General features: G+C 53.9%; 7 protein-coding genes across 7 annotated transcripts; 2 read left to right on the forward strand and 5 right to left on the reverse strand.

Moving 5' to 3' along the window:
* Positions 1-103: 103 nt before the first annotated feature.
* Positions 104-1,333, forward strand: BO66DRAFT_402957 (tyrosinase family protein; the record flags this gene model as incomplete). Its single annotated transcript, XM_025648837.1, has 4 exons — positions 104-201; positions 254-379; positions 437-559; positions 613-1,333. 4 exons carry the CDS (start codon positions 104-106, stop codon positions 1,331-1,333), a joined length of 1,068 nt encoding a protein of 355 aa, XP_025502340.1.
* A 240-nt stretch (positions 1,334-1,573) lies between these two features.
* On the reverse strand, positions 1,574-4,244 carry BO66DRAFT_412795 (uncharacterized protein; the record flags this gene model as incomplete). Its single annotated transcript, XM_025649372.1, has 5 exons — positions 1,574-2,026; positions 2,363-3,136; positions 3,235-3,715; positions 3,767-3,917; positions 4,154-4,244. The coding sequence occupies 5 exons, from the start codon at positions 4,242-4,244 to the stop codon at positions 1,574-1,576; spliced, it is 1,950 nt and encodes a 649-aa protein (XP_025502341.1).
* Positions 4,245-4,576: 332 nt separating this feature from the next.
* BO66DRAFT_393084 (maltose permease) lies at positions 4,577-6,471 on the reverse strand. The gene is made up of 5 exons (XM_025647673.1): positions 6,252-6,471; positions 5,941-6,201; positions 5,639-5,887; positions 5,283-5,589; positions 4,577-5,217 (listed from the first exon to the last, which is right to left on the reverse strand). The coding sequence occupies exons 1-5, from the start codon at positions 6,450-6,452 to the stop codon at positions 4,637-4,639; spliced, it is 1,599 nt and encodes a 532-aa protein (XP_025502342.1). The 5' UTR covers positions 6,453-6,471; the 3' UTR covers positions 4,577-4,636.
* A 2,947-nt stretch (positions 6,472-9,418) lies between these two features.
* On the reverse strand, positions 9,419-12,902 carry BO66DRAFT_472705 (uncharacterized protein). The gene is made up of 4 exons (XM_025652976.1): positions 12,374-12,902; positions 12,009-12,321; positions 10,283-11,955; positions 9,419-10,219 (listed from the first exon to the last, which is right to left on the reverse strand). The coding sequence occupies exons 1-4, from the start codon at positions 12,601-12,603 to the stop codon at positions 9,457-9,459; spliced, it is 2,979 nt and encodes a 992-aa protein (XP_025502343.1). The 5' UTR covers positions 12,604-12,902; the 3' UTR covers positions 9,419-9,456.
* Positions 12,903-15,309: 2,407 nt separating this feature from the next.
* On the reverse strand, positions 15,310-17,320 carry BO66DRAFT_429930 (sugar porter family MFS transporter). The gene is made up of 3 exons (XM_025650493.1): positions 16,867-17,320; positions 16,344-16,793; positions 15,310-16,245 (listed from the first exon to the last, which is right to left on the reverse strand). The coding sequence occupies exons 1-3, from the start codon at positions 16,913-16,915 to the stop codon at positions 15,335-15,337; spliced, it is 1,410 nt and encodes a 469-aa protein (XP_025502344.1). The 5' UTR covers positions 16,916-17,320; the 3' UTR covers positions 15,310-15,334.
* A 605-nt stretch (positions 17,321-17,925) lies between these two features.
* BO66DRAFT_472707 (alpha-L-rhamnosidase) lies at positions 17,926-20,850 on the reverse strand. Its single transcript, XM_025652977.1, has one exon. It carries the CDS (start codon positions 20,693-20,695, stop codon positions 17,945-17,947), a length of 2,751 nt encoding a protein of 916 aa, XP_025502345.1. The 5' UTR covers positions 20,696-20,850; the 3' UTR covers positions 17,926-17,944.
* A 277-nt stretch (positions 20,851-21,127) lies between these two features.
* BO66DRAFT_455185 (putative glucan 1,3-beta-glucosidase precursor) lies at positions 21,128-22,745 on the forward strand (the record flags this gene model as incomplete). The annotated part of the gene is made up of 1 exon (XM_025652070.1): positions 21,128-22,745. Exon 1 carries the CDS (start codon positions 21,567-21,569, stop codon positions 22,743-22,745), a length of 1,179 nt encoding a protein of 392 aa, XP_025502346.1. The 5' UTR covers positions 21,128-21,566.
* Positions 22,746-23,134: the final 389 nt, after the last annotated feature.

The raw sequence follows: 23,134 nt of genomic DNA on the forward strand, positions 1-23,134 counted from the left end.
TTGCCTGATCTCTGGACCCCGTGGGGTATATAAGGTGCATTTCTTCGTAGTCGTCGCGCAGGTCTTTCAGCCTGAGGACAGGTGACTCGGCAGTTCGGTCAAGATGCGCATCTTCAATTCTCTCCTGCTTGCCGCCACCGTTGCGTTGGCGGCACCCCAGTCGCGGTGCCATCCAGAAGCTGCCCAAGTTCGTCGGGAATGGTACTGCGCTCCGTTCCCATATTAACTTGCAGACATCTCTGACCCTTGCCAGGCAGGAATTGAAACCCCAAGAGCGGACGAACTACATCGACGCCCTGTGGTGTATGCGCAGTCGGCCTTCGCGCCTCCCTCGCGATCGATTCCCCGGCGCGCGTGATCGTATTGACGATTTTGTGATGTGAGCCGCCCCCCTCCGACTCAACTCCCAGACCAACAGACCACTGACAACCGACAGCACGCACATCAACAACACCCTCGTCATCCACAACAACGGGCTCCTTCTCCCCTGGCACCGCCACTTCACCTGGCTGTGGGAGCAAGCCATCCGCGAAGAATGCGGATACACTGGCGCACAACCGTAGGCCCATTCTCCCCACCAACCACCTCCCCAAAAACTAATCAACGCGGCAGATACTGGGACTGGCCGCTCTACACCCACAACAACCTCCTATCGAGCCCCCTCTTCGACAACTCCCCGACCTCCCTCGGCGGCAACGGCATCTACAACGCCTCGACCGTCGAACACCCCGCTCTCTGCCCCGCCAACCTAGGCGGGTGTCTGCCCCCCGGCGCCGGCGGCGGATGCGTGACCTCCGGGCCCTTCGCAAACTGGACCCTGCACCTCGGCCCCTTCAGTCGCGATTTCGTGAAGTCCTACGGGCCCCTCCCGCCCGACCCATGGCGCTTCAACCCCAGATGTCTGAACCGGAACTTCCGTCCCGAGTCGCTGCAGATCCTCAACACCCAGCAGCGCGTGGACATGCTGCTCGGAGCACCAGATATGGACGCCTTCATGGCCGTGATGGACCCGAGTAACGCGACGCTGATCGGGTCGCATGGCGGCGGGCACACGACGGTCGGCGGGGCGATGCTGGATGTCTTCGCCAGCCCGCACGATCCCGCCTTCTTCCTGCACCATGGCATGGTGGATCGCATGTGGACGCTGTGGCAGGAGCGGGATTTCGCGGTGCGGTGGGACGCACTGAATGGGACGGCGGTGATCTATAACCCTCTCGACGCGCCGTTGGTGACGCTGGACACGGTGATGGATTTCGGGGTCTTGGATCGCCAGCGGCGGATCGGAGAGGTGGTGGATTCGCGGTCGGGGAAGTATTGTTACGCTTATACTTAGCTTGTCTCGGGGAGGTTCTGAATAGATAGGGCGGGTTTGCTTGTTCACAGAACTTGAGAGCCATGATGCCAGAGCCAGAGAGCCCTCGTATCGTCCCTGGAGTCGCGAGGATTGATTCCATTGTTATTTAGCCTGGACAGAAGTAAACACATCATGATCAGAGAAATTGCGCGTCAGCCTGTTTCCCCAAAGTGACTTACACGATGTCAGCATATTCCGAGCGTCTAGGCAACCGTATGATTAAACTTCCTGCTGGGATACCATGCTGATCTCGGAAGAGACCTCTTCTTCTCCGGGTCTCAATGGCCATGTCTCGGTTTGCCATTCTACCAGTGCGTCCGACGCATCCCTGGTATCAGGATGATCAGGGCCTAAGTGGTATCTCATCAGGCACACGCATTCAGACATCAACTTCAAGGCCTCGAAGTATTGATTCGTGTGTTTTAAACAAAATGCAAGGTTACTCATGCTGGTCAGTATTAAAGGATGTTCGGGGCTCAGCAATTTCAACTGGCTGTTCAATACTTGTGTGTGGAGCTCTTTGGCTTCTTCCCATTGACCCTGTTGCCCGCATGCGGTTGCGAGGTGGTGCATGCTCATCAATGTCTCAAAATCTTCAGCTCCTAGTTCTCTCTTGGAGCTCTCCACAATATGTCTACCCAGCTGTGCGGCCTCTTTCAAGCGACCCTGTTGCTGGTAGATCGGAGAAAGTTGACCCATGCTCTGCAACGTTGCAGGATGCTCGGGGCCTGAGATTGCGATGTGCGCCTTCGTTATTTGTACTTGAATCTCTTCGGCTTCTCTCCATTGCTTTTTGTACTGATATATGCGCGAGAGATATTCCATGCTGGTCAATGTAACTCGATGTCTAGGGCCTAGTGCGGTCTTGCAGGTATTCAGCACCTGAAGTTGTAGCGTTTCGGCTTCCTCGCATCGATCCTGGCTCAGGTATATATTCGAGAGGTCGGCTGTGGTGCTCAGGGTCTCACGGTGTTCGCGGCCTAATTCTCTCTCCTGAATATCCTTTACTCTCGACATACAGAACTCAGCCTCTTCCCATTCCGCAGCCTGTGCGTGCACAACGCCTATTATCTTAGTGGCCTGAGACGTTATAAAATGATCTGGACCAAGTAGCTCCCTGCATGCTCTTTCAGCCTTGCTTGCTAAGTGTTTTGCTACTGGTAGGTTCCATTTGTAACATGCATACCACGCTGCCTGACACATGAGTTTAGCCCAATTTTTTAAAGAGTCTTTTGTATCGGGTGGTTGAGTTGCGGCCATTCGTATATGCGGAAACAATACCTGCAATGTCCCCCAATTCCCGTAATCACTTGTTGGTGAGGCATTGCTGAGAATATCGATGAAACGTTCCCTCCAATTCTGAAACTGTCCTTGGATTTCAAGCCACTTGAGCGTTGCAAGTTGTACCAGCCGATGCATCTCGAAAACATCTACTCCTGTTATGGAGATGAACGAATAGTCTCTCAATGTCAGGACATCGACGTCGAATTGGTCATCGTGACTGGATGTACTATCTTCATCACTCAGGTTTGCCAGGCCCTTCTCCCGTAGATCTAGCTTATGGTTGTCTTCGTCTTCTTGATGTCGGAGTAAGGCTTCAGGAATCCCCTGTCTGTCGAAGAAGCTCATCAGCGACAACAGGTCTGCTGCCGAAGGCCTGGCTCGCCGCAGGTGATCGAAAGAGATTTGCCAGGTGAGCATGATCGAATTATGCGCTTCTCGGTCTCGACGTAGGTGGCCCCCTTCGTAATCCAAAAGACTCAATTTCTTGCGATCACTCTTCTGGAATAGTTGCAGATATTGTGACACGGAAAAGCGTGGCGAGCGGTATCTGATGTAGCTTGCGGCATGTACTCCAGGGCGGCCATAAGCTCATCCACCTCATCGCCAGCGCGGTCTTCTGGAACATCGAGTTTCTTCTGGAAGAGCAGTCGCGCATCCGTCTTGTGCATCGGTGCAATTGTGGTAATATCTCTTGACTCGACCATCCGCGAGGCAACCGCAGCACTGCGACTGGTGATGATGATGGATCCATGGGGGCTCTGAGGAATATACTCCAAGAGTACTTTCCCAGTTGTACTGCCTGAGTCACCAGGAGCAGCCTTGTTCAGAAACTCATCGTCATCGACATTGTCCAGGACAAGAGTCCATTTGCCCTTCCTCTCATCGTTAAGCCAGCCCCCAACAAGCTGGAAGATGTTGACCTTAGGATCTTTGCGACCGGGGATTCTGACACGGTCGGCAATTTCCCGGAAGCCCTGCTCGAATCGAGCAGCGTTACTCGTGTGTACCCAGAAGACCCACGTGTTCGGGAAGTTCTCGCGGACTCGGTAACAGTATTCGATGGCAAGTTGCGATTTCCTCCGAGGAATCAGTAACGCAGTCAGTCTTCCATGGGTTATGAGGACCTACCCAACGCCACCGAGGCCGACAAGCGCGATTCGAGAAGCAGGAGCGGAGCACTTTTCGCGGATCTGGTCGAGAAGTGTGCCGCGATCAACAAAGTCTGGATCGCGACGGAACGGAACGGTAGAGAGTGGATGGGGCGGTGTTTCGGGCCGTTCTGTGGAGAAATCTTGTCAGTGCGATGCGATGGAACTGAAAGGACAACTAAAAAAACTTAGTTGAACTCAGCTAGCCACAGCTAGCTCGCGACTGTTGCGGCGATGGCCTTCCGATGATACTTTGGTGGTGAGACCAAGAGGAAAGCCAAGAAGGAGATGGGAGCTGAGAGGGAGCACTGCCTGTGGGCTGCCTTCTTCCCATAAGTACAGACTGACTGCAGCGGGAGCAACTTACCCGGTGGGACATGAAGCTGAGCGTTGAACACACCGTTGTTGTTCCCAACCTGTAAAGCAAAGTTGGAACCATCAAACTTTACTGATGACATAGTTGGATCCATCTCAACCACTAGACTAGATGATAAATGAGTTGGGAAGTAGTGGAATGGAGGAGAGGGATGGAATGATGGCAGATACCGTAGTTTTGCTAGCCTCGGCCGGCGGCTAGACTAGACCATCAGGTGACTGGTGCCTTGGGCACAAGTCTCCGCGTCAGCAAAGCCATAGTACCATAGTGTTTGTTTGCTATCAAGCGGTCGTCTCAGAAACCCTGGCTACGAAGAAATTAATCAATTCCAGGTTGCAGCAATCCATGCCTGTCAATGGCCTGGTTATGAAGATACGTGCAGAATGCATCAATCAATTAATCAACTATCACATCACTGGTATCACGCGCATATAATCACAAAGCGCTTTAGAATCTTTCGCAGTGCACTCACGCTTACTCGTTCTCGTCGACCCCGATAACAGTCGACTTGAACTTCCGAGCCGGAACCTTGCGGTTGAACAGGATATCGGCTTCACGGTACGTGCGGTGCTTCAGCTCGGGCAAAAAGAAGTAGGCCACAATCCAGCACACGCAGGCAGTACCGCCCCAGACGTAACCGCACTTGCCCGCCAGGTTCCATCCGGTGGTGTTGAGCATCTTCGAGGCCAGGTAGATCATGGGGATTTCTACCACATAGTAGGCAGCACGACCGACAGCGGTGCTCAGCGCACGGAGGCGGATGGAGGAGGTCTCAGAAATGATGGTGTAGGAGATCGGTCCGAGAGTACCCGCGAAAATGAAGGAGATGAGAATTCCGAGAGAGGCCTGGGCGATGTTGGTGTGGTTGTTCTGTTCCACCGAGGCGACGATGCCAAGAATAAAGAGCAAAGCGATGTTGGTTGCAGTACCCCAGAGGTAGACCGTGCGGCGTCCGAACCAGGCGGTTACAACCCAGGAAAGGCCGTTGGCGACAAGTTGGAGGCACGAGTTGACCAGGTTAAGCTGGAAAGCACGCTCGGACGACATGCCAGCCTCTAAGCAGCTTATCAGCCATTACATTCTTCACATGCTTCGTCTCGGGAACTGGGAGATTACTCACGCTCGAAGAAAAAGGTTGCTTGGTTGGCAATCAAATTCCCGGCCAGGTTCTGGCCCCCATATACAAGACACGTGATCACCGTTCTCCTTAGATCAGTACCCTTGAAAAGGTCGAGGAGGGTCGGGCTTCCACCCTGCTCCTTTTCGATCTTGACGGTACGCTCCATCATGGCCAAAGCCTGGTGGGCCTCCTCTTCCTTCTCCTTACCGAGGCGCTTGATGGAGCGAAGAGCCTCATCCCGACGTCCACGACGAATCAACCACCAAGGCGACTCGGGGGCAAGGAAAACCAGGATCAGGAGAGGTGTCTGAAAGGGTCAGCTTGCGCTGGTGGAACAAAAGCAAGGGTCGACTGACCGGGAACATCCACTGCAAGGCCAGGGGCGCTTTCCAGGCCCACTCATTCTCATACTTGTTGTAGCTGTAGGTAGCACCGGCGACAATAATCGAACCGATGGACCAAGACATCTGCAAAGTCGCGGTACATGCACCTCGCAGAGCGAGGGGCACAACTTCACTGGCATAGGCTGGGGAGTTGGCGATAAAGAAACCCCATGGGACACCTTCCAAAGCTTGACCCACGGTCAGAAGGGCGAGTGAGTTGGCCTAATTGAATTGCGTCAGACGGTAGCTCCGAGGGAGAATGCAGAACAACTTACAAAGAAGGAGACGAAGATAGTGGCGTTCATGAGGATCAGGCCGATTATAGTCGTCCATCGGTATCCCAGCTTATTTGTGATTGGACCGGCTAAAAAGACGCCGACAAATGCGCCACATTGGCCAGCCTGGAACAGAGCACTCTGCCACCGAGTCGGGATGACCTTTTCTTGTGAACCCGCCACGGAAACACCAAACTTTTGTTGGAATGCATCGAGGGCGACAAAGTTACCGTTCAGGAACATGTCGAACGATTCCATGACCTACTTGCATTAGCGGCGATCCGGCAACCATCGACCGAAGATCAGCTCACAATAGTGAAACACATGATGAAAGCCCACAAGCAAGCCCAGGGGTGCGTCTTGGCGGCCTCCCACACACCCATTTCATGCTCGCGATTTTCGGCATCGAACGCCTCTCTCATGAGCTCCGAGTTCTGCTTGAGCTCGACATGATCAACGTCGACGTGCTCCCCTTGGAGCTCACCCTTGGATTTCTCATAGTCGGTCGACATACTGCAAGCGCGAATAATGCCAAAGTGCCACACGGAAGGAGAGAAAGCCAAGCCGGGAAAAAGGGTAAGTACCGGGTCTTATAGTTTCGGCGGCCTGCACGCCTCCCAGCCTGAGGTTGCATTCACAGCCAGGGGAGCTAGTCTGTGTTTGCCCGCCGGGGTTTTGCCAGTTTTCCCGACGCAGGAAGCGAGCATCTTGGGTGAGACGACAGGGGAGCGTTACCCGAAGCAGGGCAGACGCCGAGACAACAGGGTTCGATTGGAAGGGGAGGTGGTTGTGGCGTGCGAAATCCGGAGCTAAAGGGTTGGTGGCGTTCTGGCGAACCAGTCGCAAGGGAGAGGGAAATCAACTGAAATTGGATGGACTGGTGCGAGGGCCAGGCGTGAGACTGTGAGGATGGTAACCCCGCGGGGGATTAGCCTTCTGTGGATAAATCTCAATCCGGGTATGCGGGGCCCCAGGGCCAAACTGGGATAAGCCTGGAACTGTGGGTGCTTGGTGTCGGGTCATTCTTTGCGGGGATGGAAACTGTGTCCGAGACATTTCACATCGGTTGGTTCAAAATGTTCCACGCAACCTGGTTTGCGGAGAGCCAATGGACTGATAAGAACCTGGTGATTGAGTGAGAATCGAGGAGAAAGTGGGAATCGAGCCCACCCCCAGAAATCCCGCGTTTTCCCCCGCAGCCGCAGTCTGCACCCAGGTCAGGTGACCTCAGACGGCAGAATCCTTATCCAAGCATCGGGAAAGTTAGGCGGTGGACGCATGGCGAAGCTTGAGCGAAATTGCCTTCGTGCGTTGGCTGGTGGAAGATTGAGGCGACAGATTGTGGCTGCCCCTTAGCGGGATTTGGGAATTATCGCACCTATCGAAGAGAACGATTTGGACAAGACGTTGCAGCCGAGAGAAGCTTGCTGCACATGGTCGCCGCATGCGGTCACGACCTGATGCATCCGAGCCTGTCCGAGCCCGATCAGGATCTACCCATCTCGTGGCGGTCAGCTTTAATATCCAGAGAGAGATTCATTCGTGCTATACGCCAACAGGTGGGGTGACTCGCGTGTGTGTTGTTTCTGTTCTGATGTCAGGCCCACGGTTTAATTTGCATCGAGAACTGTAAGTGGTTGCTTGCCATGGTAGAGCTTCGGTTACAGAGCACCTGCAAGCTTCCTCGAAGCTGAGCAGGGAAGAAGTACCCGAAGAGAGGAAAGCGCGGGTGACTGCACAGCTCCAGTCCGGCTCAGCTAACAAGTGAGCTTCCTTGTTCGGTCCAAGTCTTAGCTGAGGGAGCCGAGCTGTTCCCAACCATGGCTCAGCCGACGGTGTCAGGAACCGTTACTCCAGATCACATGCTTCCTTTGGAGACAGATAGTCAACCCGGATGATGACACCACCCCGGCCATATGACCCGGCCATTGCAGCCTGTCCACTCTCCATGCACAGTCTACTAGGATCCTTACTCGCACCGCAACATACCTCCGACCAGATGGCCTGATCACTCGGAGAATGAATACATGCAGAACCCGATCCCTCTATGGGGGATTGCAACACAGAAGATGTTGACAGACCGAAACACATCGATATCTGAGGTCTCAACCGCTAAAAGTCCTGAAGACCAAGGCAACAACGAGCTAAAACAACACTCGCAACGCAAGCTGTAGTACAGACTACATCAAGTATCCAAGGCTACAACAAAGTTATCCCGAACGCCACTCCGGTCCGTTGTAGCAAGGATCTCATTATATCGAGATTGCCATCCACTCAGTACGTAATACCACCACATCCTGAGCGCCATCAACACACTAACACTAACTCCGAGCAAGCTCACCCCCCAGAAAAGGAAACCCACCCCGACCCCGCGCTTCGTTCGTGCCTGACGCCCACACTTGTGACCCCCCCTTCCCCGCCTTCCTTCTTACCAACAACCACGGTACCACGACTCTGACCCCTTGTACCTTGCAGGGATTATGAAAGCCACGCTTCACATCCGAGTAAGTAAAAGTCCGCGCTACAGGAATGACTCACCACCCCAGCGCACCAGGCACATTCGGACGGCACGAAACACACGGCAGCCCTTCGTCGCAGAAGCCGCCGGGACAAGGGGCGCAGATCTCGCCGGGGCCGCGCTGGGCTGTTGCTGTCGCTGCCAGCCAGACGATGGGATAAAGTGATCGGGAGTGCATCGTCGATTGGTTTCATAATATAGATGTGTGGAAACGGGCCTTGCAGGTGATCTCCAGCAGGCGATGTGCAAGTCGAATGCACTGGACGAGGTGGGATTTGTGGAGTTCGTAGTGCTTTGGACGACTGGACTGGGGATAGTCATCACCAACATCATTGTCGTTGGGGTAGCTGTGGTCGGGACTGAGTTCCTCTGCTTGAGATCTTTTCTGGGTGTTGGTATGGCAAGGCATCACGGGGTTGAAACTTCTGTTGGGATTGTAGACGCGCTCGAGGAGGCCGCGGTTTATGCTGACCAAAATCACAGGATACCGTGGATGAGGTCTGAAGCTGGCATTTGGCAGCGATTGCAGCGGAGTTCAATGCCGACTCTTGTATAAAACGATCGTAGAGAAAAGTCGTATGGAGTCCTTAAGATAGAGAAACAGTCAAGATACGAATAGAAGACGCGGTAAGAGTCATTGGAGGTGGCCATCACGGCCCTTTCTTCAGGAAGTATCTTGTCATTGACTCAGCGAACGCAAGGTTTTTCATTCCCTGTCAAGCCCAATTACAGCTTGCTAAAACTTTTGCTGGGCGGCTGAAGCCCTGATATCAAAACCATGGCTTCGATCCATGATAATTATAACTAAGTATGGAGAGAAGTAGAACTTGTTTTGAAACCGTTTGTTTGGCATTTGCGGCTTAGCTGGTCAAGAAAGGTACACCATAGCACCGTTCTATTGGTAGGCTCTTGTTTAAATTGATGTTATATGCATTATAGCATCCTAGAGATATATCTCCTCCAAAACGTAAGCTACAACCTATACCACCACACCCGCCTCATACTTCCGACTGCTCCCAAGAAACCAGGTGCGACTCGCCCAACACCCCCTTAATCACCAGCACCAGCTCGTCCACCGTACTCAGGAACTTGACGTAGGCACTCACCCCGACGCAGTACCGACGATAATCCTCCTCCCGCAGCATCTCCGGCGACAGCAGAGTATCCATTGCGTGCGCGTGCCAGTACTCCATGGACCGCTGCATCAGCGGGGTGGGCAAGAGCTCCGGTGGAGCGTCACCTGTTTTCAGCGCTTGCTCGCAGACGCTCAGCACGGCCATGATCTCGCCGATACAGCGATGGTCCAGCAGCCCCGTCATCCGCGCGAGGCGGTCTTGGTATTCCTGCGGCAAGGACGCGGAGAGGGAGAGCAGCCGCCCGAGGTTCCGGTTCAACCCGTGACAGAGGAGCTTGACTTGGTCCATGCTCGAGCTGTCGAACCGCGAGCTGGAGAATTCGTACCGCAGAAGCTGGATGGGCCCGTCGAGCAGCACGAGGGACTCGGCCATCTGGAGGGAGATCGGCTCGGCGAGGATGCGACCGTCTTCTTGGCCTCGGCCCCAGCAGGATAGGAGGAGTGCGTAATGATCTGAGATGGCGCGGATAGACGTGGACAGGGTCTTGCTGATATGCTTCGCAGCGGAGGGAGGGTGCGGGAACAGCTGAGCTACCGTTCCCACGCCGACGCCGATCAGGACTAAAAGCAGTCGGCGCCAGAAGACGGTATATCCGACGCCTGGATTGCCATAGGTTGGGATGTGGCTGCATGAATAGTCAGAGTCAATCACGGTAAGACAAGGGCTTTGCGACTTGGAGGGTACTTACGTATCGTCGTAGCTGTACGCAACAACAAGCAAAAACGTAGCACCTCCCATGATGCTCCCCTGTAGGAGGCTGGGAGGCAGAAAAAGACGCGACCAAAGGAAGATGACAAGCATCACGGCCATGATAGCCGCTAGTCCATAGGGACTGCCCGGTCCATTGCCTGAACCGATATACCATGCCAGCAAGCCCAAGAGGCCGCCAACAACGGTTCCTATAACGCGCGCAATGACAGAAAATAAGTAATCAGCCATGTACGGCAAGAGACCTGTCTGCGCCATGATCAAAGCCCAAAGACCTTTCTCGCGATAGAAGAAGCCCGCTGTACTGGGTAGAGCAGAAATAATCCCAATGGCAATAGTGACCACGACCATACGTAAAGCGTAGAGTCCTTCTGCTGATGTGAACCAGTGGTACGTGCCCAGAATAATGCGACTAGGAAGACCGCGGCGCTTGACGCGGTATCCACGACTCAGCCGCAATCTTTCTTGCACTGATTTGGTTGCGTCGGCCTGTTCTTCTGGATCGTCGTCTGCGACCTGAGCCATGGCAGGGGCTTTGTTGCCCTTGCCTGACACCCAGGATACAAACGCTTTGAGGCTCAACGGCCACCACACTCGTGTTCGCTTGGAGCTCTGGAAGATGTTCAGCACTTGATCCAGTAAGGACTCGGTTTTATCCATTGCGTTGGCTATGAGTTCCTCGAACACCATCCCCACTACAATGCCTCCAAAGTTCTTGGCGTGACGGTCAGCGTCCTCACCCGGTCTCCCGTCCATTAGCGGCCCGTAGCAGCTAACCAGCGACTCTGTTGTGTTACGAATAAAGGTTTGGCGCACTGCGCGAAGATCTTCGAGAGCCTGACGGCTCCGCTGGCACAATTCCTCCCGCGCCTCGGGCGAAGAGCGCCGAAACCACGGTCGGCCATTTGCCATGTGAATGCAATCCTTCGCAGCGCCCAGCGCAGCCACACATGCTTCAATGGCCTTTGAAGCCGCGCTCACGAATGCCTGAAGGGTTTCCTCCGGGATAGGTCCGCTGTCGGAATTGCGCAAGCCATCTAGCAAACGCGCCATTTGCTGCAGCTGGTGGCGTCCCACCTCGCGCGAGGGCTTGGCCTTTTCATCTTGCGACACAATTTGGTCTGCATACTTTTGTAGGACTTCTCGTGCGCGAGCCTTGCCGGAGACGCGGTTCATATGAAACTCGAGCAAGGAGAGAATGGCTCCGATAGCCTGGCGTACAGGTTCCTTAAGAGTTCCCACATGCTGCGCGCCCCAACACCCGATCGAGAAATCCAACGGCAAAAAAGCTAGGGCGGGCTCGACCTTCCGGTACTCGCCGATGATTCCGACTTGTGTCTTGCGCAACTGCGTCATATTCAGGTCTGGATCACGTTTTCCCAGGGTCGCCAAGGTGAACGCTAGCGGGTGAGTGAGCAGCTCAATGATGTCCTCCATGCTGTTGAGAACGACTCGAGATGTGGATTGCGGAAAGATCAGCACCGAACAGGCAAACCCCAGGCCGATGCCGACGCCAGCCGGCTTGGCAAGTGCAAGGGGTAATGTACCGTTGAAGGAGGGAAGCAGGGGCAGATACGTGAGAAACAGGTCGGATATGATGATGGCGAAGATCGCCGTAAAGGTTGCTTTCGGATTGCTGGCTCGGAGGCGTGCCTGTCTGCACGGTTATTACTGACCGGGTAAACGAGCGTGGGTCAGAGTCATACCATGAGATAAATGAAAGTACAAATGAGACAGTAAGTGACCGCCGTCACTCGCGCATCCAGCATGTGGCCATTGTAAACCAACACCTGGGCCAAACTGGCGACTGATTGCCCAGTTGCGTTAGCCTGTTGCGCGGCGAGTTGCTCCAGGGCCAGCAATTGTGCTTGCGTGTCTGCAGATGATCTGGCCGCGTAGGCGGCCTTCATCGTAATGACGCCCCATGCCCAGGCCAAGCAGACACCCAGGTATAGGGAGAGCGCTCCAAGGAGGTAGATAAATACCACACTCGAGGGCGGGAGCATAAGCAATACAAGACTGGTGCAAGCAGTTAGCGCGTATTGCAGAAGAACAGTCAAGTCTTTCCTACCATGCGAAGAAAGTAGCCTGTCCCAAACTCGACAGGGATGGACTGATCAAGAACAACAAACAAGCCACCCAGGCTGCGACCCAACAGCGGAAAAGGATTTTCAGATCGCGCGCGTTGAAATGGTCGAGGAATGGCGGCAGACGCCTTTTCCCTCCCTTCAGAACGGTTTCTTGAAGGTTTTCTAGGGATTTCCCATCGTTCCTTGGCGGGTGTTCGTTTGTGTCGGCCATGGTGTCACCGTTGGTTGCTTTTTATCCAGGGACAAGGTGATTGCCGACAGACCTCTCTCTGCGCTGCATGGATGAATTCCCCGTGACACTTCTGTGGTGATTCAAGGAGATGTGAGACTGATGATGAGCGACCGTAATACCTACCCAACGAGGTGAATAGAAAGGAGTGACTAGTGTTGGACAGGCGTGATGATATCGCAGCGAGGCCGGAAGGCAAGAAAGGGATGATGAATAGACTTCAGGGGAGGGAAAATGTCAGACGGTTGGGCACACGTGGGGGCGAGGCGAGTCTATTTCACCTGCCTCGAGTTTGTGTTCGGTGTTCGGAAATCCAAGTCGATCTGCAGCCCATAAAGTTTATGATTAGTGAAATAGTCGGGCTGATCTTTGCTGTTCGCATGCAGCTTATGCTCTTAACCCCCCCGTTATGCAGAGGTTGTGCACATCTACGTGCGTCATCGATCTGGGCTGATGTAATCCCAGCGCACAAAACCGGACAATGCCAATGACATAAGCACAATTTTGATTAATTAACAAACACACTAGACCTAAATAGTCTATAGCTGTCGAAATTGACTGAAACCTGGATCTGGATCACTAATCACTCATTTTTCTATTGAGTACTCCGTAGAGTACAAGCAGAATTAGCAACACAGACCCCACTTGGCAAGATCGAGATACCCCTAAAATAACCAATTCTCTAGCTTGCGACAAAGATAGGCGACTGGGGAGAGAAGGGAAAGGAGTACGTCGCGACCCCCAAATCGCTCCCTTCGGTTCGGCCAGCCTTTACAGCTGCAATACCCGTCTGAGATGGGAGCGCCGCAGCAGTAACAGAAAACCTTTCCACAACTAAAGGAAGTCAGTACTTAGTTCCCAAGCTCGGTCAGGTATAGCAAACTTACTGGCATGTCACGATCTTGCAACCATTCCTAGCATGTTCCACCATCGCCTGGCACCAGTAGCATCGTCGCCATCTCTTAGCCTTGGCCAGTTTCAGAGTAGCCTGGAGGGCCTCATCCTTATGACACCTCCCGCGATGCGCGATGGCGCGGCAAGGGATGTGAGTCTTGGTCCCACAACTAGGGCAACATGCATAGTTTCCTTTAATGTTGTTGCGAGGCGCGATGAAGACAGAGCAAGAAGGGACTGCGCAGTATACCGGATGTCTGCTAGTATATTCAAGCGCCCTGTCCTGGTACACGCGATATTCATCATTACCGAGCACCAAACGGATCAGCGGTTCCGTGTATTTGAAACCACAGCATCGAGGTGGCAGACTGCACCTCTCTGTCACGGCGATGTGAATCATCACTCGAGCACAATCTCCACACGTCCGATGGCCACATTCGAGGATCCAGACCCAATTGCATTCTTCGTAGCAATACATACAACGGTGACTATGCACTGTTGAGTAGGCTAAGCTTTCGGGTATAGCTTCGCCCATGCTGTTTGAAGTGCTCGTGATTCTTGTCCTAAGTTCGCTGATATGGTGGCTCGGGCAGTCTGATGTGGTCAATGACCTCGTCACCATGCTTGAGCAAAAAGAAAAAGAGAATACTGCCCCAGGCAGTCGTTGCTCACCCTGTGCAGCTTTTTTCCGAGCATTTTGTACACATTGACGTAGTGTTGCGGAATCATAGGTCCTGGCCTGGGTGCGGTGAGCTCATGCTATCATAAGCGCACAGCGGGCCCCAGGAATTGTCGGGATTATCAAGCATGGATGGGAGTTAACTCCGCCGGGAAGCTTACGGGGATGTTTCCGCTGCTATCGGGGGCATTTTCCGAGTCCGCATTGGTCTGGGGATGACGAGTTAATTGTATTCGGCTGGTGAGGAAGGCCCGGTCTGATGCCAAGATATATTCACCAACCATTGATTGTATTCTTTCTGCCTGCTAGTGGTTTGATAATATCCTTGGCGGTTTGAGGTGTGCATGATTATGTAACAATAGACTAGCCAAAGAAGAAAGCTTACTGACATGATGGAAAGTTCAAGAATGGGATCTTGTGGTCTCGATTCGATCAGTTTACGAATATGGTCGGCTACTCGAGCTGATTTTTAACAGAAGAAAGGCGCTGAGACCAGCAATTCAAGCGAGCAAAGAAAGTCATTGAAACAAGATTGAGATGAATCTGTTGTCAATAGATCAGACTTTGTGATCAGTTTCAATGGGAGATGCGAGTAAATCAGCTCGCCATCAACATGGAAGTTCCTACAAGATGTAAGTTAACTTTCCTGGCAAGCGGGCGCCGGGATCAAGCGGTAAGCAGCGACAGAAACAAAATCTGATCACGTGCCTCGCTCTCGGCTATCGGCCGAAGCACCAATTAGCGTAGCTGCCCATCCATCCAATCGGAGTAGGCTGCATTCGGCCAAGGTACTGAACCCTTTGGACCTCACCACCGAGGAAATCGAACATAGTGCAGAGCAGACCCCTTTTCAAGCTTCAATGCCGATGATCATAAGCCATAAGTCATAAGTACATACGAAAGCCCTTTTATCGCCCTTTCTCTATGTATCCAAGGTCCTCCCCATTTTGATTTCTTCCAGCGCATCTTTCCTCCTCTCCCCTCGCAGTACCTAGGTTGCCTAGTAAGCCTGGAGGACCTCATCCTTAGGGCTCAGCACTCTTTCGAAGTTCATTAACAGTTCACATTGACTCATTGAGTATTATACGAGAAGTTCATAGATAGTAGTCACACCACAAAGACCTCATGATACACTCCAGACTACTCCTTGGACGTATCCTCGACAGCCACTGCCTCAGGACCCTTCTCTTCTCTCTCCCACCCAACCGCAGGAAGATCGTCTCCAAACAACGTATCCATCTGCTCCAGTGTCTTTCCCTTCGTCTCAGGGAAGAAGAAGATATAGCAGATCATGGCGATGAGGTTGAACACGAAGAAGACGTAGAAGTACCGGAACCCAATGTTCGTCAGCGCAGTGGGCGAGAACTGCGCAAATATTAGATTGATGGCCCAATTACAAAACGTGGTAAGGCTGTTTCCCTGGTTGCGGATGTCCACAGGGAAGATCTCGGCGGGGTAGACCCAGGATATGATTCCGGGGGCAGTGTAAAAGAAACTGAAGACAAAGTTCATGGCCACCATGGCGCGGAGCTGATTGGCGTTGTTCTCGTCCCAGTGCTGCGACATTGCCGCATTACACACCAGAGCTGCTGCCATGCCGGCGGCAGAGAAGATGAGAGGCTTGATGCGGCCGACCCGCTCGAGGGCCCACAGACCGATGGTTGCATAGACGATCGACAGCGCCCCGGAGATGCCAACGATCATGAGCGTAGTGCGCGTATCAATGCCCAATTCCCCGTAAATTTTGGACGCGTAATAATTAATGCAATTGATTCCTGATAGAGGACCAAAAATCTGTACACCGCAGCCGAGGATGAGACGCCGGCGCCAGGAGGGCTTGGTCAAGATAGAGGTCCAGGTAATGCTATTGTGTGCGCGTTCCGCCTCGATTGTGTCCCGGATTTCCTGGTATTCGAGCTCGATGTAGCTGGTTTTCTCGGGGGTTCCGTCGCCGTGGAGCTTGTGGAGAGTTGCCAATGCTTCTTCGTGGCGGTCTTGCTCCATGAGCCACCGCGGGGATTCTTGGAGGAACCACACACCGCCCATAAGGACTATGCCGGGAACGCATTGAAAAGCAAGTGGAAAGCGCCCTGTAGGAGAATGAAAGGGTCAGTAGACGCTTCGGTGGGCAAGAGAATGGGGAACATACATTGGAAGGCGGTGTTGTTAAAAGAGCATCCATAGCCCAACCACTGCGCCACCAGATATCCCCAGCTCAACATCCACTGCAGCAGGCCGGACATCATGCCGCGGGTCTGCGCCTCAGCCATTTCACCGGCGTACATAGGCACAGTAGATGTCAGCATGCCCACGGCGGCTCCGGCGATGAACCGGCCGATGATGAGCATAGTCATGTTAACGGCGCCTGCCTGCAACGCACATCCGAACACGGAGATGCAAGCTCCGGCGAAGACGGACAGCTTGCGGCCCAATCTGTCGCCGGTAAACATGTTGATGATGGTGCCCAAGATGGCGCCACCCTGGAAGGCGGAGACGACACCCCCCGTGACGGTGTCATTAGGGTTGGAGAAATACTTGATGAACTCGGTCTGCGCGATGGTCGAGGTGACAATACCGCTGTCATAGCCGAAGAGGAAGCCTTTTCAAATGAACAAATCAGTCACAATGCCCATGATCTCAACTCTCGGGTATGATGTACATGACAAACTAACCTCCGATGGCCAAGAAGACAGCGGACAACAATGTCGAAATTTTAGTCATTTTCCTAGGGAGACAGACGACGTCGATCTTCTGTGGTGTTTCGAGGAAACGGCAGAGTCTGCATCTTATATGAAGCTTGTAATGCGCTAGGCCATGGGTGGCGGGTGACCTCTTGGCTTGACTCCAGCCCCGACAAGCGATATCTAGCGTAGTTGACTGGGGGTCTGGGCCAAAATCCGGGACAAATCTGGGGTCGTCTCATTCCTCTTGTCCCCCATGGGCCATGGTAAGCAGCGAGCCTGGCTACTTGCCGTGGGGAATAGCCGAGGAAGCGCCGGCCGTCATGAGATCTGGGGTAGCACCAGCGCCGATTCAAGCCGATTCGGGGTTCTCTCACCCGAGACCGGGTCACGCCCCATGGGGAGGGGAAGAGCTCTGGATGGCTGACAGCTATGCCACTGGAAGTTGGCTGTTATGCCCAAGGTAGTCGGATCTCCGAGACACCGCAAAACGCAGTCACAATCGAGATGGATGGGGGGGGCGAGCCCTAAGACGGGAAGTGGCTTGTTCCAAGACGGTTTAGCCTCGCCCGCCAAGTTCGACTAAAGTCGACTAAAGCTTGGGCAGACTCGGATTTTCCGAACTGCTTCAAAGATTGTGGAAGCGCACACGCCCTTGGTTGGTGTCTGACCGTCTGTTTGCCTCTGCACGGCTTGCCCTCGCCTCCGGTTTTCGTATGAGTGGGGATTCTGGAGGGAAAAAAAAGCTCGGGAAACCGTTCCCCGAATTACCATGACCATCCCTACCTGCCCAATGGGTGTCGTCAACCCTCACACTGCTGGATCTATTCGCTTAACGATCCTGGCCATGTCCGACCAACTCACACACTAATGCCGAGTTCGACTTTCGCCAGGATTGAAGTACTCTTCGGTGGCCTTCAGACCGAGATACGAGTCCATGCTCGCATCGGGATCATCTAACTCCACGAAACTTCGATTCGGGCAGAGAAAATCAGACCATGGCGATGACTGGTAATCGAAATGACTCCCCATTGAACTAGTCTAGCCTCTATATACACATGTATCATAATTACAGCTGCACGAAAACAGAATACTCGCCGTGGGTTAGTCGCACGTCATCGCCCTCCACAGCCTGCTTTGCTTCGCCGGCTCGAAGATAAGCCGAGTTCTTTGCGTTCTCGGGCAACTTGACGACAGCCGTCGTCCCGAACGGCACACGCAGACTAAGCGTCACCGCACCCTGCGCACCGCGCGTGAATTCGACAGTTATCAAGCCGTAAGGACAGTCCACGCTGCCCTGAACGTGGTCGAACTCCGCTTCGTAGGGTGGGTCTACCACAAAAGTCCGATACGCCAGTCCGGTTGGCTTCAACCCCAGCACGGCGGCGTAGAACCACTCGTAAATGGTTCCCAACATGTCGTGGCATTTGCTGCGGCAGGCATCCTGCCAGAACTCAAGCAGGGTGGTTTCCCCGCGCCGCAGGAACCGCATATACGATGGATGTTCCTCCTGGCGAGCCATCTGCAGCACCAGATCGGGACGCTTGGCATCCGCCAGCGTGTTGAACAGGAAACGCAGCCCGATCTCGCCGGACCGCATGCGGCCGTCAGCGACGTCGTCCATGAAGGCGGCCATAACATCGGCGCGATGCTCTTGTGGCACCATCCCAAATTGCAGCGCCATTGCTTGCGCAATTGCGTCCCGGTCGCGCTCCGGGTAGTTGTCCAGCGAGGTGTAATACGCATACGGGCGGGAGGGGTCGTCGGTGACGAGGAGGTGGCGATTGTATGCGGCGTAGATGCGCGCTGCCCACTGCTGGAATTCGTCGGCCTTCTGTGTCTCGCCTAGCTCCCGTGCCATCATCTCCACGTTCTGCAGGCAGCGGTAGTAGATGGCCGTCTCGATGTTGGCCTGGTTATTGCCGTGGGCAATGCCCCGTCCCCAGTCGCCAAGGCCGTGCTCGATCAATCCGCCCCGTCGCTCCTTAGTGCGCATGTATTCCATATAGCGCACTGCCGCGGGGAAGACCTTGGCGATGACATGTGTCGAGCCATAGTATTGTCGAAGGATGTCGGGGAGGAAACACAAGGCGCAGCCCCAGGTGATGGTATCGTGGAGTGGTCCACACATGTAGCGAATCTCGGGAGCCATAGTAGGAACCAATCCACTGGGTTCCTGGGCGTCAAGAATATCATCCAGGATTTTGGTGTACAGGGACTCCATGTCGCGGATGTATTGTGTTGCGGGGGCCAGCAGGTGGGTGACCTCCAGCCAGCCGAATTTCTCAATCTGCGGACAGTCGGTATGGTAGCTGAACAGATTACTGCTAAATGTCCAATAGCATGCATTCAACAAGGCGTTCACATCCTCCTTATCGGTCTTCATCGTTCCTAGTTGTCTTGCAGCAGATGAGATGTGGCGGCCAACAACCGATATGATTTTCGGGAGGCCATCTTCCCCGTCCAGTGAAACACCTTCTACTTGGATATACCGTGCACTGGTGAAGCTAAAGTCCGGCTCCCACACTTCAGGGGCGCCCGTGCCGGCCAGATAGATGCGGGAAAAAACACCCGTCTCGAACTCTTTGAACAAGGGATCCGGCATTAGAACAGTGCCATCCTCCTTGACTGTCTCGCTGTATCGGACAATAATTTCGGAACCTGCGGCACCCTCAACGACAAATTCAACCATTGTGGATGCATTCTGCCCTAGGTCATAGCAGACAACGCCAGGGCTTGGGCTGTGGGTTTTGATAGGCTTAAAGGTCTCGTGTAGCACGACGGGAGGTTGGGTCTGATAATAAATGTGACCTCGTGGTCCTGTGAGAGGCTTGGCGGGAGCCCAGTGTGCATCGTCGAATCCGGGGGCGTCCCAGCCGGTCGGATACAGGCGGCGATCGTGGGTTTCGGAGGCATAGATGTTGGCAAGTGTAGTGGCACTCTTGCTTACGCGCCAAGTGGGATCAGAGATCAAGGTGGTGTGCTCACCGTCCTCATAGAACAAATGCAGCTCACTGAAGAAGCACAGCTCGTTGCCGTAGCGGACATAGGTATTATCCTCGTACATCGGCCAGAAGAAGCGATCATCGCCCTTGTCACCCGCATAGAAGCCATTGCCCACATGAGCGCCCAGCACATTCTGGCCCTTCTGCAGCTGGGCAGTCACGTCGTAGGAGGTAAATTGTACACGACGGTGGTAGTTGGTCCAGCCGGGATCGAGGCGGTGGTCGGAGGCCGGTCGGCCATTCACGCTCATATTGAAGTGACCCAGTCCCGATGCAAATAGGATGGCGCGTACCGGCGTCCGCGAGAGGTCGAACGATTTGCGCGCGTAAATGGGCTTGTCTCCTCCGTCGCCAATCCACACAGCCTTCCAGCGGTTGGGCTCATCCTCGAACCAGGTGCGGAATATGAGGGCGGTATGAGGCATGTAGGTCTGGTTCATGCTGTAGGGAGGCAGGAGATGAGAACGGGGGTAGGCCGTGAAGAAGTGGTTTGGTGCGCTGTGGAAGGATTGATTTGTTTGATCCCAGACGGTCACTCGCCAGTAGTAGCTGCAAGTCGACTGGAAGCCGTTGTCGGGTTTGCAGATGATGTTGCGCTGCTCATTGCTCGTCACGTAGCCAGAGTCCCAGGCCAGTTTCGAGGGACTGACACTGTCATCACGCAGGCTCGACTCGTCCGTAGCCAGTACCACGCGGTAGGCTTTTTGCGAAGCATTTGGTTGGGTGGATGCGATAACCCAGAAGAAGCGGATCTCGTCGACGTCGATTCCCAAAACCTCATGGAAACCATGAATTCCGCAGCGCGTTATCTCCATGGTGGGTGTAGCGAGAGTGTTTCGGCGAGTGTCATGAGGACTGCCCCCAGCTGGGAGGTATTCTCATTTTGTCCCATTCCCATAGCCCAAAGAGGAAGCATTTTCAGTTACCCCTCCATAAAAGTGGGACGATAATGGAGTCAGTGGTCGGTGTGGGGAGGGGCAAGAAGAGGGGAGAGCGTCGAGAAACTCGCGTGAATTGACCCCGAAAGACCCCCAAAACACCGTCGCGGGTGAAACTAGTCTAGACCGCTTTGGGTCTTGGCACTCTTGGGTGCCTTAGTCAGTAATCGCTTAGTCACCGCTCAACAGCAACTGCCGGTTTTTACTTCCGAGGTTCTGCCGCTCGTTCATTTCCCCGACCAGCAGCTCTGCTTCCCCACGGGGAATCCTGGTCTGTCCTCGTGGACCATTATTGCATGGAGTTATGACCACATGCCGCCCTTCTGGCAGTCTGGTAGTGTGTGATCCAACTTAACCCCACCTCCAATCTACAATTCAATTCGTTGTCTAATCTTCGTGTTGCTGCAGAATCCATGACAAGTCGGACTTTCCGGTGAATACGGGACATCCGTCTACTGTCGATCCATTGCCAACGATATCACGGGTCGGCACCCGGCGAAAGGCTGAAGGAATCCCTCGCTGGACTTGGCGAGCTTGCTAGTTTCTTAGCAAGCGATCCTCTTTGTCACCACGGAAATTCCAAGAGAATCAACGGAGCGATGGCTGAGGGTTCGGACTGTGGATTCGCGTCGATGGAGCCTGTGCTCGCAGCATAAATTGCGCTGCTTCGCTGTTCGACATGGAGAGCCAGACAGCCTGAGTTCATTGTCAGCAATCTATTAGTCTAGGTTGCACTCGCATATACATCATGGGAAAGTTTGGATTTGCTCTTGCGGCTTTGGCCCTTCCAACAGCACTGGGAGCTCCTACAACCTCCCGCAAAAGCTCCAGCTACGTCAACTGGAGACAGTTCAAAGCCCACGGAGCCAACCTTGGCGGATGGCTGGTGCAGGAGTCGACCATCAACAGTGCATGGTGGGCTGAATATGCTGGAGGGGCTTCGGATGAATGGGGTTTCTGCGAGAACTTGGGTCAACAATGCGGACCCGTCTTCGAGGAACACTATGCCACTTGGATCACCACCGCCGATGTTGACAAGCTTGCGGAAGTCGGGATCACTGCACTGCGGATCCCTACCACCTACGCTGCCTGGATCCATTACCCCGGATCCCAGCTCTACTCGGGCAACCAAACCAAGTACCTGTCTGAGATCGCCACGTATGCTATTGAACAATATGGCATGCATGTCATTGTCGACATTCATGGACTGCCGGGAGGCACCAATGGCTTGACGATTGGGGAGGCGACTGGCCACTACGGCTGGTGGTACAACCAAACCAATTTCGACTACTCCCTACAAGCAGTCGACGCGGTGATCGACTACATTCAGAATTCCGGACACCCCGAATCCTACAGCCTGGAACCCGCCAACGAAGCCGTCGACAACAGAGATTTCTCTGTCTTCGGTACCCCCGCCGCGCTGACAGACAAGGCAGCGGCCTGGCTCTTGAAATACTACCAAGCCGTGATCGACCACGTCGCCGCAGTGAACCCCAGCATCCCCGTCATGCTGCAGGATAGCTTCAAGGGCGAGAGATTCTGGTCCGGCAACTTCTCCACCGATGCCAACATCGTCTTCGATTCTCACAACTACTGGTTCGACGATACGAATGCCACGTCCGTCACCCTGGCGAAAGACATCTGCACGCGAGCCAAGTCGGTCGCGGGCGATGGCAAATTCCCCGTCTTCGTCGGCGAATGGGCCATCCAGGCCGGTTCCAACAATACGTTCGCCCTGCGGGAACGCAACCTCAACACCGGTCTGCATGCCTTTCACCAGCACACCCAAGGCTCTTCTTACTGGACGGCCAAGTTCTATGGAAATGGTACCGTGAGCGGACAGGGTAACCAGACGGACTACTGGAATTTCGAGGGCTTCATCGACCTGGGCCTGGTGCATCTCGATAGCAAGAACTATCAGTGCTGATAAGGAGTCTGCCTGGTGGTGGTGGATGTCATTTTGTAAATATGTTATGCAGCGTGTGTCCATAGAGCTCGAAGATAGTCTTTCGAGCCTGAAGAATATTTATGCTCGAATATTTTCAAAGTCATTGGCTTATGCTTCAGTCTACTAATAATAGTCACAAATTCTGACGGCAGCAATTAGAACAACTTGACTTTGAGAATTGTCAACTTGGGACTTTTCCGGTTGGAGACTCAATGAAGCTATCCATGGTTTGCTGATACCGACCGCGCAAGCGGACGGTCGACCCGCCTTTTTCCTAGCTGGGTTAGACTGACGCGTGTTTGCCGTACGCCCCATCAACGGTCATGACGTCAGAAATCAAGGTGGTTCTCGCACGGCCTCAAATTGTG

The sequence above is a fragment of the Aspergillus aculeatinus genome (assembly GCF_003184765.1).
Source record: "Aspergillus aculeatinus CBS 121060 unplaced genomic scaffold BO66scaffold_34, whole genome shotgun sequence".
In the NCBI taxonomy this organism is placed as follows: domain Eukaryota; kingdom Fungi; phylum Ascomycota; class Eurotiomycetes; order Eurotiales; family Aspergillaceae; genus Aspergillus; species Aspergillus aculeatinus.

Bases quoted from the DNA above. Each gene is read 5' to 3' on its own strand.
- BO66DRAFT_393084 (XM_025647673.1), bottom strand. From the start codon at position 6,452: ATGTCGACCGACTATGAGAAATCCAAGGGTGAGCTCCAAGGGGAGCAC. The intron at 6,202-6,251 runs GTGAGCTGATCT...TAATGCAAGTAG, and splicing joins TCATCATGTGTTTCACTATT to GTCATGGAATCGTTCGACAT. The intron at 5,218-5,282 runs GTGAGTAATCTC...TAAGCTGCTTAG, and splicing joins AGCAACCTTTTTCTTCGAGC to AGGCTGGCATGTCGTCCGAG.
- BO66DRAFT_472705 (XM_025652976.1), bottom strand. From the start codon at position 12,603: ATGGCCGACACAAACGAACACCCGCCAAGGAACGATGGGAAATCCCTA. The intron at 11,956-12,008 runs GTATGACTCTGA...CCGTGCAGACAG, and splicing joins GTACTTTCATTTATCTCATG to GCACGCCTCCGAGCCAGCAA. The intron at 10,220-10,282 runs GTAAGTACCCTC...CTATTCATGCAG, and splicing joins GCGTACAGCTACGACGATAC to CCACATCCCAACCTATGGCA.
- BO66DRAFT_429930 (XM_025650493.1), bottom strand. From the start codon at position 16,915: ATGACTAAAATTTCGACATTGTTGTCCGCTGTCTTCTTGGCCATCGGA. The intron at 16,794-16,866 runs GTTAGTTTGTCA...TCATTTGAAAAG, and splicing joins TGTCTTCTTGGCCATCGGAG to GCTTCCTCTTCGGCTATGAC. The intron at 16,246-16,343 runs GTATGTTCCCCA...TTCCCGGCATAG, and splicing joins TAACAACACCGCCTTCCAAT to TCCTTATGGGCGGTGTGTGG.
- BO66DRAFT_472707 (XM_025652977.1), bottom strand. From the start codon at position 20,695: ATGGAGATAACGCGCTGCGGAATTCATGGTTTCCATGAGGTTTTGGGA.